At 45.2% G+C, this 19,261-nt stretch overlaps 1 protein-coding gene across 7 annotated transcripts in view; it reads right to left on the reverse strand.

Annotated features, from left to right (window-relative positions):
- TANC2 (tetratricopeptide repeat, ankyrin repeat and coiled-coil containing 2) overlaps positions 1-19,261 on the reverse strand; it is a 146,665-nt gene that overhangs the window by 36,166 nt on the left and 91,238 nt on the right. For all 7 annotated transcript variants that reach the window (XM_077190752.1, XM_077190750.1, XM_077190751.1 and 4 more), the window contains 6 exons: positions 17,458-17,583; positions 14,586-14,867; positions 11,710-11,843; positions 5,916-6,147; positions 3,914-4,080; positions 1,936-2,543 (listed from right to left, as the gene is read on the reverse strand). In XM_077190752.1, the coding sequence (XP_077046867.1) occupies positions 1,936-2,543; positions 3,914-4,080; positions 5,916-6,147; positions 11,710-11,843; positions 14,586-14,867; positions 17,458-17,583 (1,549 nt within the window). The remainder of the gene's footprint in view (positions 1-1,935; positions 2,544-3,913; positions 4,081-5,915; positions 6,148-11,709; positions 11,844-14,585; positions 14,868-17,457; positions 17,584-19,261) is intronic.

Below are 19,261 nucleotides of genomic sequence, written 5' to 3' on the forward strand. Positions count from 1 at the left end.
TCACCGTACTGACAGGGTAGGGTCAAACTGCTTCATGTATGACAACCCTGAGGACTGCTCTGTACAGTTGTCATGTCTTCTCAATGCCCAAGTGAGCAGAAAGAAATCCATCTGGCTGTGAACAAACCAGATGCAGACAGATTTTCACAGGCCACTGCTGTGAGCTCTGTCAGTGGCCAGCTCTGCTTCTCTTCCAAGAAATAAAATGAAAAATCATGACTTAGCTTAATTGTTGCTCAGGGTTTCCCGTGCTCTGAGCTCAGTATCAGCTGGACAGGAGGATTTTGTGGAGTGTTGTAGCTCAGGGATCCCTCTCTATTAATCTCTGGATTGTATCTGGTTTCATTAGTTACCATCAGAGCATAATGCAATTAGTGCACATTATACATCAGAGATATTTATCAGTCCTCCAGTATGGATGGGCTCATGCCTGTGGTACTGAGAGCCTGTTGATGCACTGGAATTTCTTTTTGCCTGTGGGAAGGAGCTAAGGCAGGTCAGCTCGTGGGGATACCCTGCTTGCACAGAGCATGAGTGGTCTCCATAAAGTCACCAATAATTTCCTCACATTAATGGCACATATGAGATAGAAAGTGGTATCTGAAAATCTCCTAAATAGTCTTAAACAATGTGTTTGTGAGGCTTGGGAAAGGCAGCACCAAACCCAAATATTGAGCAAAAATCTTTCTGGTGACCTGTTGAGTGACCATGGTCTGATTTGTGCCTTCATGTTGATGACACACTTTGTTTCAGTGCAGAAACATCTAAAATGCAGCACATCTGAATTTCCTTCTGAATCTGGTGCTCTGAGAGTGCCCTTTCCCACCACTGTGAGGATGAAGAGAATTTCTGGACCCACAGTGCCCAGGTTACTCAGCCACAGGCACTGCTACCACCCACAGCACCCAATACATGCCTCACCACCACGGAAGCATCCTGCACCTACATTCTATTTTCATGGTACTGATGGAAAGCAGTGCTTTGGAAAGCAGTGATTTGGAAAGCAGTGATTTGGAAAGCAGTGATTTTTCTGAGTTGCTCTTGTTAGGGATCATTCTGGCAGGTGCTGGGTGATCAGTGATAATTGCCAGGAGTACTGGCTCCTGTCCCCTCACCCAGCTCACAGCAAGCTCTCTTGCAGCCAGGCCACACAAAACCAGTAGCACCAGGTGGGAGTCACTGGGATGGAGGAAGCTCCATGATTATAATTTTAAGAAATGGGCAGAAAAATGGAGCAAAACTTATGAGGGTAAATGATGAGAATTACAGTCAGACGGTCTGTTTCCACTTGTCACTAGAAACAAAAGTCATGTTGTTGATAAAGATCACTGGGCTTAGAGAATGTAAATCTAACTGTGATTAAATTCTGTTCCCTGTGAGCTAAGCCAGGAACTCAGCTGCTGTCAGGACAGAGATTACAGATGCATTTACAGTGCAAAATCACTACAGAACAATTCTGCTCTTTATTTTGTTTTCAAAAAAACCTTTAGTAGAACTACGAGGAGCACAACTACAAAAGATGTATCCACACTACTCATCTTTCCACTTCTTATCTCCTACTTCCTGTGCTTTTGATACCTTTGGAGAAAGGAATGATGATGCCCCTTCTCCAGGACTGAGCTGGCAGGAGTAACCTACCCCTGCTGATAAATGAGCTAAGCAGGCTGGGGCCTTCTGAGGAACAGCTCATCTCATTCTAAAGATGACTGTTAGGTTTGCCAAGTCAGGTGTGTGCCCAGAGGTGCTTGTTTCTTTCCATGAACAACATAAAGACCTCAGGTATCGGGACAGAACACAGAGATCTACAGAGTACACAGAGCAAACTCTGGGTACAGAGTAACCACAGCCATGTGCAACTTCACAAAATAAGATAATTCAGGTAACAGTGTAGAGTAACACATTGGGAAGCTCTGGTTTCTCAGAGCGTTTGCTTACCTTGGATCACAAAGAAACTTGGTTTTTTCACCTTCTTCTCTCCAAATAAGCCATTCTCGGAAAGAGGGATGAACAAACATTCGCGTCATGTCTCTACGTTTGATAAGAAACATAGAAAGGTTCTCCATCCTCTGCTGAAAGTCCTCCCACTCCAAAGTGCCCTCAATGTTACCTGCATTAATGGCCTGAAAAATATGTTCATCTGTTAATGGGTGCAGAGAAGCCACTGCTACGTTCAAGAGAGGCATGACCCGATCAAAGGAAGACTGTGTTGGGAACTTCATATTGCACTGCAACAGGTACACTTCGGACAGGGACACTGGCACCACTTTGTAGCTGGAGCTTTTTAGAACTAGGTATCCTTTCTCTATGAGATCAAAGGTAAGTTTCAGGTATAGGTAGGACCCTTGGCTCAAGGTCTTGAGGTGAGAACTGAGTTTGCCAAACGTAGTGTTGTCCATTTTGCCGTTGAGCGAGATGTTGTTCTGGATCTCCGAGCTGCTGTGTATCCGGTGAAGGATGTATGCCTGCAGGTCCTGGTCGATGGCTTCATTCTCTTCCAGTCTATCCAAAAATATTCTGTGGAAGGGCAACAGCTTAATTATTTCCTACAAAGAAAGAAAGAAAAAAAGATACTCATGCCTGCAGTGTTTACTATTTATTAAGTAGACTTAGTTTCAATTACAACAGCACCTTTGAGACTCCTTTAAGACCTTCCATCAGGGCAAGAACACAAACAGCAGTTTGTGCCTCAGGGCCTCACACTCCCATCAAGCAGGTTGTGTGACACATGACTGATATGAAAACAAGGGACACTTTCTAACAGTACATCCATGGAAAGGGTTGGTAAATTCACACAGAGCAGTGCCCTTGTTATTCCTGTCCCTCTCAACCACGGATTGACCTCCCATCCCATCCAGATGACAGATCTGAGGGCACGAGAAACTTGCTGAAGCTGAGACCAAGAACCTCCCTGGGAGCATCCTTCTGCATTCTACATCCACAGATGCATGGAGACATCAGGACAGACAACAGTGAGTACTTTCCAGTACAAAGCAACTGTGCCTCAGGAAATGCTCATCTACTGAATGCTCATCTACTCCCTGGTTCAATACAAACCAAAGATCACCAAAGGCCTCTCCAAAGAAATTCTTGCCTCACGTGCAAGGAGAGGAGAAGTGATGCAACAGATCTGTACAAGGCCAACTCCAGGAAAGCCATAAGCTCTCCAACAAAATAGAGAGGGAGAGCACAGTGAGAACTCAAGCAGCAGTGAAGACTTTATGGATGCAAAAGCCCTAATTAAATGAGGAATTCAAGTCATTGGGATCCAATTTACTTACAATTACAAAAAGATTTCTTCCAAATGATATTTAATTTACTCCATTACTGAGCAAAAAATGGACCCCAGCACTCAACAGCAAATAGTCTGTGCTCTCCTGGATCTTGGGAAGCAGCTGCCATTCCCAGTGACAATGACTTTGTGAGTGCTGGCTGCCCTGATGGGGCTGGAACCACTCAGCTCCCTGCTGACCTGCTCACAACAGTCTTGAGCTGAGTGTAACATCTTGGCCTAATCAGACTGAAATCATCATGCTCTGGGTCACACTGAAAGGAATGAAGATCCAAATTCCTTTGCCCTTCCACATGGAGCCATCAGGAAGGCAGGGCCTGGTGTCTGGCAGCCTTCCTAATGGCTCCATGAGTCAGGCCCTACTGGCATATGAACAGTCTCAGAAAATGATCTGAGCTATTTGCTGATGAACATTTATTTACACAAATAAGCTATGATGGATGAGATCCTTCCAAAGCTGTAGAGTGAGCCTAGGGACATGGATGTAAATCCAAGAATAAAAAAGCCAAAAGGATAACCTGAAATAAAGGTTTTGAGCAAATCCAGAACATCCAGTAAGATCTTCTTTACCAAAGTCCATCATGACAATGACACAGTTTATCCCTGTTTGGGGTCTCAACATACCTGTAGACTTGTCCTGACTGTCACAACCAGCTTCAGCCAGGAAGGGAATTTTCCAATCATTTTGCTCAGGAACGATACTATGGTGTCTCCATAATCTGGCTTGTGAAATTCAGCCTCATTTAAACCATCAATTAATATAATGAAATCTTCATCAGGGATCTTCCTCTCTGAGAGAAAGAAAAAAAAGCATTTATTGGATAGGATAAAGACACACAGCCATCATGTACTGCAACGTCACTACAGAGTTTTAAACCATCACCAGATATTGCCAAAGAAGAAAACACCTGCAGTAGCAGCACCTTTTTACTGATACATTAATTGCATATTGACCTTTACAGATAATCTCATTCCACCCTCCAGCTGGGGACAGGGACATCCTGTTTTTGTTCCAACCTGGCCTTGAAAATCCTACAAGAAGTAAATCATGGACTGTTTAAACAGGATTTTTTTTTTGCTGCTGGAGAATACAGGAACCCAGGTGATGCTGACAATGCAGTCATTTTTTCTATGTCAGAAGCTGAGAGCTGAATATGGCTTTACAACCAATGGTAGAGATACCTTTGGACTTGTATCTTAAGCTCAAGGGGTATCTTCTCAATGGTAAATTTGTCTAATAAGACTCAAAACCAGGTGTAAAATGTGAAATCTGAGTCTATTGATGGCATATGCTATTCACATGTACTATATGTCAGAATATAGGGCAGATGGGGGTCAACCTCCTTGACAAGAAAAATAAGAGTCCTCCAAAACACTCTGAAATCAAGAGCAGAAACATCTCCCAAAAGGAGCTACTGTAATAACCAAGAATTATTTTTCTCTAGAGCAGCGGCTCCTAAATGTATCCTTTTTCTTTTTCTTTTTGCCAAGAGTGATGATAGGAAAGAGCAACCACGCTCCTTCCTCAGTGACATTTCCCCATGCCAGGAAAACCAGCCACTGTCATGCTGTGCTGGCTCTACATATGCTTTGTGCCTGGTGGAGCAGGGCAGGTTGGACCCAGATGCTGCTGCTCAGAGCTTGGACACAGTTTTGAAGAGCTGATTTGAACATCAGGGCTTTGAATCTGCCAGAAGCTGCATCTCCTTCATGTTGGATCTTACACTGTAGTGTGTAGGGTGGTAACAAAATTAACTGAACTATTTTTGCAGCCAAGATGCAGCACAGGCACAGTAATAAACATGATTCTGCAGGACAGCAGTCTTGAACTCTGCAATGCTCTGACAGTTTTCATGGCAACGAGCAAAGATCTTATATTTAGTGACTGTCACAATGAATTACTTATAACTTGCAGAGGGGAGAAAGAAAAGAAGACAAAATCAAGGCTGTATTAGAAAAAGCTCTAAGTCTGTCATTAGAATAAGGCTTGTCACCAGCTCCCCCAGAAGCTTTACACAGGGTGTCTATGGACTTTTATGATACCAGTCCTTTGGTGCAAGCTTCAGATTCTCCAAAACCCACTAAATAGTGACAGGGAAAGGGAAAAAAGTCACCCCCACACAAGTAAATCAGAACATTTTCCTGTAAGCAGTGCTGTGAACTGGTTGCTTGTTTTCACCTTGAGAACTGCAAGGACAGGTTTGGGAAGTGAAAGAAGGAAGAAAAGGGAAGGCCAAATGGGATATTGGGAAACAATTCCTTCCTGTGAAGGTGGGAAGGCCCTGGCACAGGCTGCCCAGAGAAGCTGTCCCTGGGTCCCTGGAAGTGCCCAAGGCCAGGCTGGATGGGGCTTGGAGCAGCCTGGGATAGTGGAAGGTGTCTCTACCCATGGGTGGGGGTGGAATGGGATGAGCTTTAAGGCTCCTTCCAACCCAAACCATTGCATGATTCTCAGTCTTCCCAGCTTCACCAGATCCCACCTGTTCCCTTCAGCTCGAAAAGCGATGCAGACAGATGAATCCATCGCTTCGTTTACACGCCCGGAACCCAATTCAGCATCATTTTTAAAATCACCATAAAAAAAAAGGCAGATGGGAGGTTGGGGCACAGCAAGGACCAGCAGTACCTTTGTGCAGGCTCTCCAGGGGCTCCAGGACCCCCCTGCGGAAGGAGGCCATGGGGTCCTGCACGCAGGAGCGGAGGCTGAGCAGGCTCTGCAGGTGCGGCTCGCGCAGCAGCTGCTCCCGGTACGCCACGAACTGCGGCGAGCGGCAGAGCAGGGCGGCCACGTTGTGCACAAACTCGGGCACCAGGCAGGTGTAGGCGTTGTCGGCCTGGCAGTAGTGGTAAGCTACGACCTAGCAAAGAGAAAAGAATGAAAAACTCTGTGTCTTCATCAGAGCCACGCTGGAACAGCTGGAAAAGCAGCGGTGTTTCCTCTGGTGAGTTTGAGCTGTTCTGGCAGGTGAAGTTTTTAAGAGCAATGAGTGTTAACTACCTGTGACAAGAATCCAGACAGATCAGTTGGTAAAAACAGGCACTGATCCTGAAAAATGACTGGACCTCCCTCCTGAGGAATAAATGAAATTAAGCCATAGCTGTTTGCAGAGACAGACAGTGACAGTGGTTGACGTCTCTGAAGTGCTGTGCTGAGCTTGGATTGTGCTCTGAGTTCTGTTTAAGAACTTGGTGCCAGTAAAAACTTGTGATTGTTTGCTTGAACTTATTCTTTATTTGCTTTGTTTTCACATGTCAAGCTCTGTGGAAGTGGACAGACAGCACTCCTTGAGTCCATCACAGTGAGGCAGCACCACGGGTACAGACTCCCCTGAGGCGGGGGCGATGGCAGCTCACTGTACTTTACTCATACATTGTGATCCCACACTTCATTAAAAAAATTAATTCAATTTAAAAAAAAGAAAAAAAAAGTTCTCCTTTTCTCAGCTTTCCTGACTTTTCCAGCTCAGCAAACTCTGCTAGAACCCTGCTACATTCTGCCCACTTATTAAAATAAGCAGAAAACCAGTGATATCTTCTCAGGCCATGCTGCCAACTTTCTTGTTTTCTTCTGCAATATAAAAAAGGCCCTCAAAAATCTGTCTCTGCTTGCGAATCCCCTGGGAAGCTGCTCTGGCACCACTCCAGCCCAGCTTCTCCTGCTCCCTTGCTGCCTCCAGCCTCAGGCACTGCCTGCCCATTTGGAATGAGCCTCTGCCAGGGCACAAAGCTTTTCTCCAGCTCCCATTCTGGACTGGGTTTTCTTTTCAAATATCACTGAGTATCCAAAAATATCCCAGCAAGGCAGGTGGGAGCAGTTCTGTACCAAAAACACCACTGTCCTGGAGCACTGTAGCACAGAATGTTGCAAAATAAATTCCATTTTTGAACTTGGGAAGGACAATATAGCTGAGAACACTGTGAAAAGGAAAAGCTCCTCTGGAGCTCAGGGCAGCTGGGATGAAAATGTGCCCATGGCTTTGGACATGATAAAGGCTTTCTGTCTCTCCACCTGCAAAACCTGTCCCTTAGATTGCAGGAGGCTCCAGGGTGGCCAGGGCAGTGAAGGATGGTACCAAGGAATGAACACATCAGGCTGTGGGGTCCTCACCCATTGCTGGTTCAGCACTGGCTTTTAATTTTCAATATGAAATTACCCATGGGATATAATGCAGTAATTTCCTTTCCCAGTCAAAATAAGGTGTGACACATGCAGCGTTGAGAAAGCTGGGCTGTTATTTCAAGCATCAAGCTCTAATACATGTATTTAAGTTTTAATGGATACCTCCAAATTCCTTACAGAATTTTTCCTACCAGGCAGTTAAAATATAATGAATTCCCTTAGAGAACAGCACTGTGTTAAGTAATTACAGAGGTAATGATTTCTTTTCATCAATCCTATTTATTTGGGGATTATAACTTGTGCGTTTCACAGAATGAAGTTCGCAAGTTGCCATTCCTTGATATCAGGTTCCACCAACAGAAATTACTCTGATTGCCTATGCAATTTTTCCTATGCAATTTTTGTGTGTAGACACAAAAATAGTCTCTTTTAATGAAAGGCCAATTAATTTCTTCCAGGAATCTGAAGAGTCATGTCATGGAAAAAGGGTCACCCGTAATCATCATCACCATCAGATTTTGGGACACACATGCAATTACAATCCAGTTAATTTCAGCCACTTCCCATGCATTACAGTTGGACTTGATGACCTTAAGAGGTCTTTTCAAACCTTAGCAGTTCTATGATTCCATGGTTCCTGATCCCTGTGCTCGATTTACTGGTGTATCAACTAAGCCTTGTAACCAGTAGGATAAACATAATGCTTAATGGGTGGATCTGAAGCTAAAGCAGTAAGCAAAGGAAGATTCTGGGAAGTCAACCAAAGCAAAGGCAGAATGACGTTCTTAGAAAATGCAACCTGAGCCAGAATTTCATCTTGATGTTATTTATTCTCTGTGACATTTTCTCTCAAATCACAGAGAGGCTGCCAAAAGCCAGTGCTGCGAGTGGAGCCTGGTGCTGGAGATGGGGCTGAGAATCAGGCTCCTCACTTCCATGGAGCTGGGTGGGAAGCAGTTTTCTCACACTGTAAAACTTTTCAAGGTTTCCAATCCTGTTCCACCCTTGGGAATGAGACCAGGTGAATGTGAGAAGTGAATGTAAGAGCCTCCAGGATGGCCAGGGGCTGGTGTGGATGGGACTCACCCCAAACAGGTTCAAATGATGTTATTAGAAAATGCAACCTGAGCCAGAATTTGCCATGACACCTCCTCTGTGGTTTGTCTTGGCTTCCTTCTGGAAGCGTGTCGTGCAAGAGCAGCCAACTCCCCTTGGACCAACCTCCCAGACCCCTGAGCTCCCAGCAACACTCCACTCCCTCCAGTGCTCTTAAAGAGCTTCAGCATTGTATTTTAACCTTTAACAAGATTTTTTTTTTGACCCATACAAAATAGCTTCAAATAAATGCAGTGTAACACTTTGACCTGCCACTATGGGAAAATGGAAATGGCCATTAGCACTGCATGTGACTGTGACCCAGTATGTGGCACGTGTGACCCAGTTTATTGGGAGCGTTCATTACCTTTACACAGCTGAGTATGCTGGTAAATGCTTTCTGAAACTCATTAGTGGCCCAAGGCATCAAGGCTCAGCAGCACTGAATCCCTTCACCTCTGTGTAGGGTAGGAGCACTCTGTTTTTATATGCCTGCAGCAATGTTAGTGATGCTTTGGATATGGCTTGGAGGGTGGGGAGAAGAGCCTCTGGAGCCACCAGCTGTGTTCAGCATCAGAAAAATGAACTAATGCAATGGATGTGCAGCTCCTCCACCAGCTGCTCTGCACGGGGCACAACCCATTAGTGTAGCTGAGCTGGGTTTCAGCTCCATTTGTTAAAGTGCTGTTACCACAAGCCACCACACAGCATCCAGAAACCCGAAGAATAAAGCTGCTCAATGGGTTAGTTAAAACTGGGTAGCCAGTCCATTAAAAATCCTCTGTGAGTAAAGGATAAACCTTCAGGGAAAAGGAAAGGTCAGCATGGCAGGACCAAGTCGAGCTCCTGCTTGCCAGTCAGCAGTTACTTAGTTCTAAAATTAATGATTTGCTCATCTCTGACATTAAGAGCTAAATGCAAACTTTGCCCCCAAGAATTTACAGTATAAAAGCCAGGCATAAAAGTACAACCCTGAGTAATCCAGAGGAGGAAAAGCAACTGTTTGCTCACCTTTCATTTCTGTCATCACAGATACACAACTTCTGAATATTGGGATAAGTGACATTTTCAGAGGGAAGGGGAGTGGGTGAGAGGACAACGAGCTTCCCACCAGCATTCTGGAGCCTGTACCAGCCATTACCTAAGAGTTTCTATATTATTAATCTGCTTTTGTAATGATCTGCACTTCTCCAGCACAGGGACCTCAGCCCAATCTGAGAACATTCTGCTCTGCTCAGTGCAGGCAGAGGTGGAACATCTGCACACAGCTTTCTCCAGCTCCTCACATATGGTTCATCTAGCTCCTAAAATAACCCTGACAATTGTGGTTGTCCATCACTGTCAACACTTTCTTCTGTGCTTCAATTCTGACTTCAGTGTAAACACAACTATAAAACACACACATCCAAGAAATACTTTTCCATCCAGATAGACCAAAGGACCTTAAAACCCTTCCTAAAGAGTCTGCAGCCAAGGTACAACAATCTATTTTTACTTTAATTTCGGCTGTAAGGATTGTTTTTAGCTCTTTCTCCAGTGATCAGAGACGCAAAAAAATCTTCAGTGAGCGATCCATGCCGTGGATGTGACACAGTGTTTGAAAGAGCCATATTCCTTACCTTTTCCAGGAGGAAACAAGCTAAACCAGCTTCCATTTATCAATTACATACCCAGCAGGATGACTTAAGCACTCAGGGGAAGTGATGGATGAGGTATTTTAAGCAGAGATAGCAGACTTTACTGCCCTTTCTGGTAGTCTGCAGAGCTTCAGATTTGCAAGGAATACAATGACTAATGCAACCTGAACAAAACCAGACCTGGGCATTGCATTCCTTTCAAGAACTCCATGTGGAAGAGGAGAGTATCAGATCTTAGTATTTGCTACCTGCCTGGCTATCTGTGTGCAGCAGGAAAGCAGACAGGACAAGACAGTATCTGGCACAAAAAGCCAAGCAAAACACATCCTGGTAATAACTTCAGAGACTTTTCTTGCTGTTTTCCTCTCTGAAGTGGGAGCAGGTGACAGGAAAGCATTACCTGCTCCCATCCTCCCAAAAGGTGGAGGAAGAACAAGAGCAAACTCCTTGAATTTCAAAGCAATAGAATGGCACCTTCCCACCACCACAGAGTGAGGGTTAAATCTCAGTAATACAATAAAATTCAAGCTGTAAATCTTACGTACATAAGTGACAGTGTTCCATATGTTCCATACAAACCATTCCTGCCAAAACAGCCAGTAATTTGTATATGGTTCCAAAGGCTATGGTCTACTTTGGAGAATTTTCCAAAAAAATTCCCAAGTGCACACACAGCATTAACACTCAGCTTGTGCCTTCCCCAAGTGCAGTACCTGCCCTTTTCAAACAAAACACTGCTCAAACACTGGGCAATTTTGTTCTCAGTGCTGAAGAATATCCTAACATTTGCAATGAGAAAGCAGGGTGGCTGTGAAAGACAAACCCTCAGAGTAACAGGGAAGTGCATTTGATCTAGAGGGAGTTTCATTTTAGAGAAATAACTTCCCTGGGTACTAAAACCCCTTCCAGAAGTCTCTCTTGAGGCTAAGCGAGCATTTGAATGCAGGGATTTTTCCAAGTGACGTCAAGAGGGAGAAGTTCCAAAGAGTGGCTTGAGAAGTTCCAAGGACTAAAGTTGCCCTTTTCCCCAGGAGCCCCCATGCCCGAGCTGGCAGTGCCATACCTGTGAGACCAATCTCCTCATGGCCCTTTTCCCCAGGAACACCCAGCCCCAAGCAGGCAGTGCCATACCTGTGAGGCCAATCTCCTCATGGCCCTTTTCCCCAGGCCCAAGCAGGTGCCATACCTGTGAGGCCAATCTCCTCATGGCCCTTTGCCCCAGGAACACCCATCCCCGAGCAGGTGCCATACCTGTGAGGCCAATCTCCTCATGACTCTTTTCCCCATCCCCAAGCAGGCAGTGCCATACCTGTGAGGCCAATCTCCTCATGGCCCTTTTCCCCAGGATCCCACAGCCCCAAGCAGGCAGTGCCATACCTGCAAGGCCAATCTCCTCATGGCCCTTTTCCCCATCCCTGTGCAGGCAGTGCCATACCTGTGAGGCCAATCTCCTCATGGCCCTTTTCCCCAGGATCCCACAGCCCCAAGCAGGCAGTGCCATACCTGTGAGGCCAATCTCCTCATGGCCCTTTTCCCCAGGAACACCCAGCCCCAAGCAGGTGCCATACCTGTGAGGCCAATCTCCTCATGGCCTCCTCCTGGCGCCGCCGCATCTCGGGCGTCCCTGGGCAGCTCCCGCTGGCGATGGATGCGTGGGCAGAGGGCGGCTGTGCCAAGGGCAGCTCCCGGTTGGCATCCACATCTGTCCAAGGAAAGAGGTTGGGATAAGTACTGACATTATCATTGAAAGCCAGGCAGCTGCTGTTTCCTAGGTTAAAAATACTTTCCTCAAATACTCTGGTTGGGATTTCCAGGCCAGAGGCTTCTCAAGAAACTTCTTTTGGAAGCAGAAAAGGACCACTAAGAAAAAGCCTCGAGTTTGTCTTATTCATCTTCCCCACTGTAATCTCATTGACTTCTAAATAATGACAATAATGGAGTGAACTGGGCCCTCTGGCAGGCTCTGCCTTCAGGTTTGGTGGATTTGAGTGCAGAGCTCTCCTGCTCTGCACTTCTGCCAACAGACCTTCCCTTGTTATGAACAATCGCTGGTTAATTTGGTTCCCAAGTCCTCCTTCAGCACAGACAGCCAATTTTTCTGAATTACGGGCCTATTTTCTAACATAAATAAATGAAGAGCCCCAGCTAATACAGCCATCTGAAGCCCATTAATTTAATCAGGGGGAGAGGAGCAGGAGCAGCACAAGGATCTGGAAAAGGCTTGCAAGCAAATAATAAATTATCCTGGAATCATCTCTGGCAAGTTTAACTGTGTTCTAGTGCATTTTTAGCTGCTTCTTTTGCCTGGTAAAGCAGAAATTGGCTTTACCAGAAGATTGCTACAGAAGCTCATCCACCTGGCCTTTGTGGATAACATTCCCAAACTATTTTTATTTTCATTTCAAAGTACTCATATGGAGGGTTTTTGAATGACACCACAACATGCAGCACTTGGTGATGTCTAATTATTGATTATTTTAAGAACAACACCACTCTGAAGTGCAGTCTGTGCTGGCAGAGGATTCTCCTGACTGGATTGCTGCAGTGCATCCCTGAGCTTGACTGGAAATAATCATGCAAACAATGACCCATTTAATGGCAAACAACAGAGGAGAACGACTGCTGCCTCCGTAATTAAACCCTGAATGTGTTAGAATGAGGCACTTTCTTGATTCTAAGCATAACACCACTGTCACCTGTATTAATTTTCTGAGGGAGGAGTTAGAAGTATGAGCCTGCATTGAAGCCAGTTTAATTAGCTGATTGCACAACTGCCATAGCAGAGTCAGACCACCTGATCAGCACATATTAATTAGCATAGATTTAATAAGCATAATAGACTTTTTTCAGCATGTGGAAAAAGAAATGACAGAGAAACTCATCACAAAATCAGAGATGAATCATAGAATATCCTGAATTGGAAGGGACCTACAAGGATCTTGCAGAATAATTATTTTCTATAACTAGACTTGTGATCTCTTTAGGAAATCAAGTCTAATTAATTACTGATTCCGAAGGTTTCCATCCCAATAACTAACAATGAGGAATCATTCAGCTTTCAACTCCAGGGACACACCAGAGGGAACTAAAACAATGTGTTAGGTGGTACCAAGGATCTTCATCATCCGTGGACAAAGGATGCAAGGCACCCCATGTGAGAAATCAGCTTTTAGTCCAGAAGGAGTTTAGCACAGCCCTATCTTTAATGTCCACCATCATCCTAAGGAGACTGGGGACACACACTCACAGCTGGTGCACTGCAGAGCTGCAGGTAAAATACAGAAACAAGTCCTGCCTTTCACTACACATTGTTTATTTAGCTCTGACAAGTGACACTGTTCAACATGCCAATCCCAGTGACATTTCTGCTCTTCTGACAGGGCAAGAGCACAGCATTTCCAGTAAACAGATTTAACTACAGCTTCACTGAGATACAGTGACCTACATCCTTAAAGATACCTTCAGGTACCTAACTCAGTATTTTTAGTCCTGTCTTACTCACTCACTGAAAGCTGAGTGATTTTAAAATGTTGTCATCTGTACCTGCAAACCTGCCAGTGTGCAGTGATGGGAATTGGATGGGACCAGAGGAGGTGGAGCAATCTTGGGTCCTGAGCCTACAGGGGCTTTTGACCTGCATGGAATATTTACACCATGATTCAATGAGATAAACAATCTGTATGGGAGGAGAATGCACTGGCATGGATTTATAATCATAGAATACTAACTGCCTGATCTGGCTGGAGATGTCATGAGGGGGATTGGACTACATGACCTTTAAAGGTCCCTTCAAACCCAAACCATTCTGTGATTCTATGATTCTAAAATTGGAGGCTTCCCAGCCAGACAAAGTCTGTGATGTTTCTAAGCCAGACAAGTCAGAGGCAGACCATTCTGACTCTTCAAAAAGCAGCTTTAGAACAGGAGCAGTATAAAAGCTGCCTGTAGCAGTACCTGGAGGGACTCCAACAGAGCTGAAGAGGGACTTTAAACAAGGGCATGGAGGGATAGGACAAGAGGGAATGGCCTCAAACTGAAGGAAGGTAGATTTAGATGAGGAAGAATTTAGATTAGGTATTAGGAAGAAACTGTTCCCTGTGAGGGTGGGGAGGCCCTGGCACAGGTTGCACAGGGAAGCTGTGGCTGCCCCATCTCTGGAAGTATCCAAGGCCAGGTTGGATGAGGCTTGGAGCAACTGGGATAGTGGAAGGTGCCTCTGCCTATGGCAGGGGGTGGGAATGAGACAATCTTTGAAGTCCCTTCCAACCCAAACCATTCAGGACTTCTATGACACATTTCTCAAAGGTCCTCCCTTTGCTTGCCAACAAAGACTAAGCTGTTTCCTTGGGCCTGAAGAGAAACAGGGTTTATTTCAGCCAAGCCCACCCTAAAAAGCTGCCGCAAAACCCCTGAGTTTTGGAGACCCACGCGCTGCCGTCCTTACGTTTGGGAGAGGCGTGGGGGCTATCTGAAGCAATCTGCCTCATCCTGGTGCCGTGGCAGCTGAGCGCCACCAGCCTGGAGATGATGGCGGTTTTGCCGAAGCCGATGTTGCCGACGATGACCACGCCGCGGTTGACGCTGGCGTTGGAGCTCTGCAGCTGCGCGTCGATCTCGTGGAACACCCAGTCCCGGCCCACGAACACCGACTCGGTGGTGATGCTGGGCACCTCGAAGAGCAGCGGCTTCAGGGAGATGTCGGGGGGTCTGTAGGGCGCAAAGCGCACTGGAAAGGGAGACAAGGGAAGAACATCAACGCCCACGCCCGTTACCGTCGTATCTTCTGGAAAAATCCCTTCCCTAGGATTTCTCTCCTGGGAAGCTGAGAAGCCTCGGAGAAAAAGGAAAACATTATTATCTCATTTGCTTCTCCTGTGTTGTGCTGCTTTAGAATGTGGTTTGAAGATTGTTTACCAACAGGTGGTTGTTTCATTGGTTTCATGTGAATTGGTTTGTCTTATTAGCCAATCACAGCCAAGCTGTGTTGAGGATCTGGAAAGAGTCACGAGTTTTTCACTAGTATCTTTTAGCCTTCTATCAGTATCCTTTCTGTATCCTTTAACATTCTTTAGTATAGTTTAGTATTCTTAATATAATAATAATTCTTAATATATGTCTGCTGATATTTGCTTTCTGGAGAAGAAAACCCATGGTACATCACAGCCATCAGCTTGTGTCTTGGCTTACAGCAACCTCAAAAGCCTCAAATCCCCAGGGATGAAAATGGGGAAAGCAAAAATTGCCTTCCCCATCCTATTAAAAAACTGTCACTGGGAAAGATCCTTATCACACTCTTAGTGCTGGGACTCCTCTATTGCTCCCCTGCTTAAAATAATTGATTTAACAAAAAATAGCAGAGACAATCTCCCATTTAGTCTCTCTCACTGGGATTTTGGAACCCTGGGAACAGACAGTGGCTGTAATGTGTCCCCCAGCACAGGGCCACAAATGTCTTCACTATTTCAGCCCAGTGCCAAGACTAGGGATATTAAAATTAAACACAAATTTAGGATTTCCAGCTGGAACAAAGAGCTGCAGTTAGTAACAGCCCAGATTGATGCAATTTCACATCAATAGCTACAAAATGCAGCATTTCATGGAAGAGCCCCCCCTTGCATATGCAATGACATGAAAATGTTTCCAAATAGTGATGGTTTGCTTTTTCACATCTTCTTCTCCCTCTCTTTTTAAAAACAGCACAGAACCTCAGGTAGGATAAGAAACAAACTTTAAAAAAAATGAAACACTGCTGCTATTCTCATGCAACTGTCATAAAAAAGAGAAAAAAAAACAAAACGCAGAAGGAAAATATGTAGTGCAACAGGGGTTTCAAAAGTGTGTCTGGAAAACAATTTGATTCTGTTCCTACAATAAAGTTGAATGTTTTGGATGCAATCACTGCAAATTACACAGCCTTGGCAAGCTCCTGCCTCCGAACATATGGAAATTTGGTCTGTCAAACTTTGCTTTCTTCACTTACTGCCTGCTAATGCACTTCTAGAACTGCCTCAGCAGCCAGGAGGATTTCATTGCAGACTGGCATCCAAAGCTCACAAACCCAGTCTTTGAGGGGGTCATGTGTTTGGTACCAGGGCTTTTGTACCAAAAGGCTGTACCAGGTCGAGTATGTTAGGTGAAAACCCAGCCTGTGCCTTCCAGCTCCCCAGGTCCTCACCCTAAGATGGTGGGCTCAAAAAAAAACAACCCCAGAGAACAGGAAAGTTTCAGGTATGGCCAAAAGAAACCCCTCTTCTATGCACAGGGGAGAATAAAGCAGTCTCATGGCACAGAAACAACCTGAAAATATCCCAAATGAGCTTTCTTGGCCACTTACTCTTCTGTGCAACAAAAAATGATGGGGTGGAAGCATTAGCCTGGTGATCTGCTGCAGACCCAGGACTGTCACACTGACAGCTTCAGCACGTGGTGGAAGACTGAGCTCAGATTAAAAGAGGGATGTAAGTTGAAGGGTAGGCTGAAATCCCAAGGAGATGGAGCAAACAGAGCTAGAGCTGCCTGGGAATAATAAGCAAAACACTAAAATAGTCAGCCCTGGCTCCTCTTCTCATTGCTAACGTCTCGTTTGTGGAATTTGCCACAAAGAACCACAAAAATTTTCCCTTCAAAAGGCTTTTTAGAACTCAAAGAGCTGCCTGAATATGGGCATTGTGAGCAACCCTACAAGCAGTGGCTGAGCTGGTGGCCTCACACTGCACTGGGCTCCTTCCCCACTGGCACACTGCAGAATGCAAGGGGGAACTGCAATCCCTGGCCTTGATTGAAAAAATAAGACAAAATAGTAGTAGTCCATGAAATTTCTCATTTTTAATAACTTAGCAAATTACTAAGCCTGACGAGACCAGCTGAGAGCTGGGGATATTCACCCTGGAGAGGAGACAAGAGAAGGCTCTGGGATGACCTTATTGCAGCCTTTCAGTGATTAAAGATGCTCCAAGAGAGCAGGAGAGAGACTTTGGACAAGGGCCTGAAGGGACAGGACAGAGGGCAAGGTTGGATGAGATATTAGGAAGGAATTGCTCCCTGTGAGGGTGGGCAGGCCCTGGCACAGGTGCCCAGAGCAGCTGTGGCTGCCCCTGGATCCCTGGCAGTGCCCAAGGCCAGGCTGGACGGGACTTGGAGCAGCCTGGGACACTGGGAGGTGTCCCTGCCATGGCAGGGCTGGCACTGGACAGACTTTGTGGTCCTTTTCAACCCAAAACATTCTGAAATTCTGGTTTTCACAGGGACATGGCTGAAGTTTCCCCACACAGCCACCCCCAGGATGGGAAGCCCTGAGGGCCTCGTTGTGCTCCTACCTCGCAGGTCCTGCTGCGCGCGGGCGCTGGCCATGCTCTGCCGCGGCATCCGCAGCGACGTGCGCAGGGGAGTGTGCCTCTGCTCGTCCAGGTAAGCCAGGTCCTCCAGGTGGGCTGAGCTGGTGGCTGCCACGAGAAAGCAAAGAAGGACATCACGCCTGGCTCTTGGGTCTCATGCTCTGGTCACTGTATTTTTTTTTTTTCAGTTTTTAATGGAAATACGTGGAGATGTAAGTACCGTGAGACAACAGAGCTGATGTGAGCCAAGTGTCATTTCCCCTAGGAAGAATTAAAGTGTTTTGGTGACTTTTTTTTGGTGACTTTTTCTCATGCTTCATTGGTATTTGCTCTGGTCTGGTCTCCTGTTGGTGTTCCCAAATAGAAGAAGACAGCTTCCACTATTCCAGGGTGCTCCAAGCCCTCTGCAACCCAGCCTTGGGCACTGCCAGGGATGCAGGGGCAGCTTCTCTGGGCACCCTGTGCCAGGGCCTCACTCCCCTCACAGGGAAGAATGTGTTGTAAAAACTGCTCCCAGGTGTAAAGTGCTCAGTGACACAATACATTCAGCAAGTGTACTTTGTAGGCTGCTATAAAAATGGGTATTTTTGTGCTGTTTTGGAAGATTTTTGAGGAGAATCTTAAAAAAAAAAGAAAAAAAAAAGGAGGAAAAAAAAAGCCAGCAGGTGTAAGTGCTGCTATGCTTTGCTTCCCAAGAACAGAATGCATACAAACTCAAATGCATTTGAAAAAAATAAAAAAGAGAAGAACCTGTTTTAGCAAAGCTGTGAATTCATGATTACCTTAAAATGTGGAATACTATGGAATACCACAAAGAAAGGCAGCGTTTTGCCCCATTCCCAGCTACACTGTCTCCACACTGATGACCTTGAGGCTCAAAATTTCAAAATTAATATATCTATTTTCTGGTGGGTTAATTTTCAGTTGGATTAGTCAACTAATCTGGTTTATCAAGTGGTTACCCAACGTGTCCCAACTGGAGCAAGGACATTGGCAGCTCAGCATTAACTCTTTGAGCAATGTCACATTTGCAGACAGACTTAAATCAACTCTGAAACTACACTTGGTTTCCCTTTCTCATCACTCAGGCACAAAGATAATGAGGTTAAACTCTTTGGTGAAAACCACCCATATAAATCCATTACCTAAACTCCATAATTTTCTGGTGCCATAAGCATATAGGAGCTAATATGTGATCATTTGATGATAAAATGTTAAGCCAAATCTTGAATTCTCATCCTTACTTCCATGATTTAACCTTAACATGAACTGTGTCAGCTGACATAGCACTTCAAAGCAGCAAAATCCCTACCAAAATATAAACATCTAGAAGGAAAAGTTGTTCCTGAACTTAACTGGATGGTTTCCTCTTGAAAGAGTATTTGCCTCTAAGTGCACCAAACAAGTCAACAACTTCCAAAGACAATTAAATGAACACACATGTATTTAAATTTATGGTGCTCAGCCTACTCTGTTTGCTTTGGAAGATGTTTACACAGTGTCATTTATAAGGAATTCATCTAAAGCAAGCAGGCTATGGAAGGAGAGTTTTCAAGTTTTTTCTATCCCCTCTCTTCAGTCTGAAATCTCAGGTTTTCAGTCTATGCTGCACCTCCATGCTCTGGGTTTGTACTTCACCATCTCTAAATCTCATTTCTGCATTGCTTTTAGGTCTGTGACCAGCCAAAGCAGGATTAAAAAGGAAAGCTAATCCAGTTATGTAATGCAGCCTGGTTCACCAAGGGATGCTGATTTAACAGACAATATCCCAGGCTCTTTGGGCTAT

Source organism: Agelaius phoeniceus, chromosome 26 (genome assembly GCF_051311805.1).
Source record: "Agelaius phoeniceus isolate bAgePho1 chromosome 26, bAgePho1.hap1, whole genome shotgun sequence".
Taxonomy (NCBI): domain Eukaryota; kingdom Metazoa; phylum Chordata; class Aves; order Passeriformes; family Icteridae; genus Agelaius; species Agelaius phoeniceus.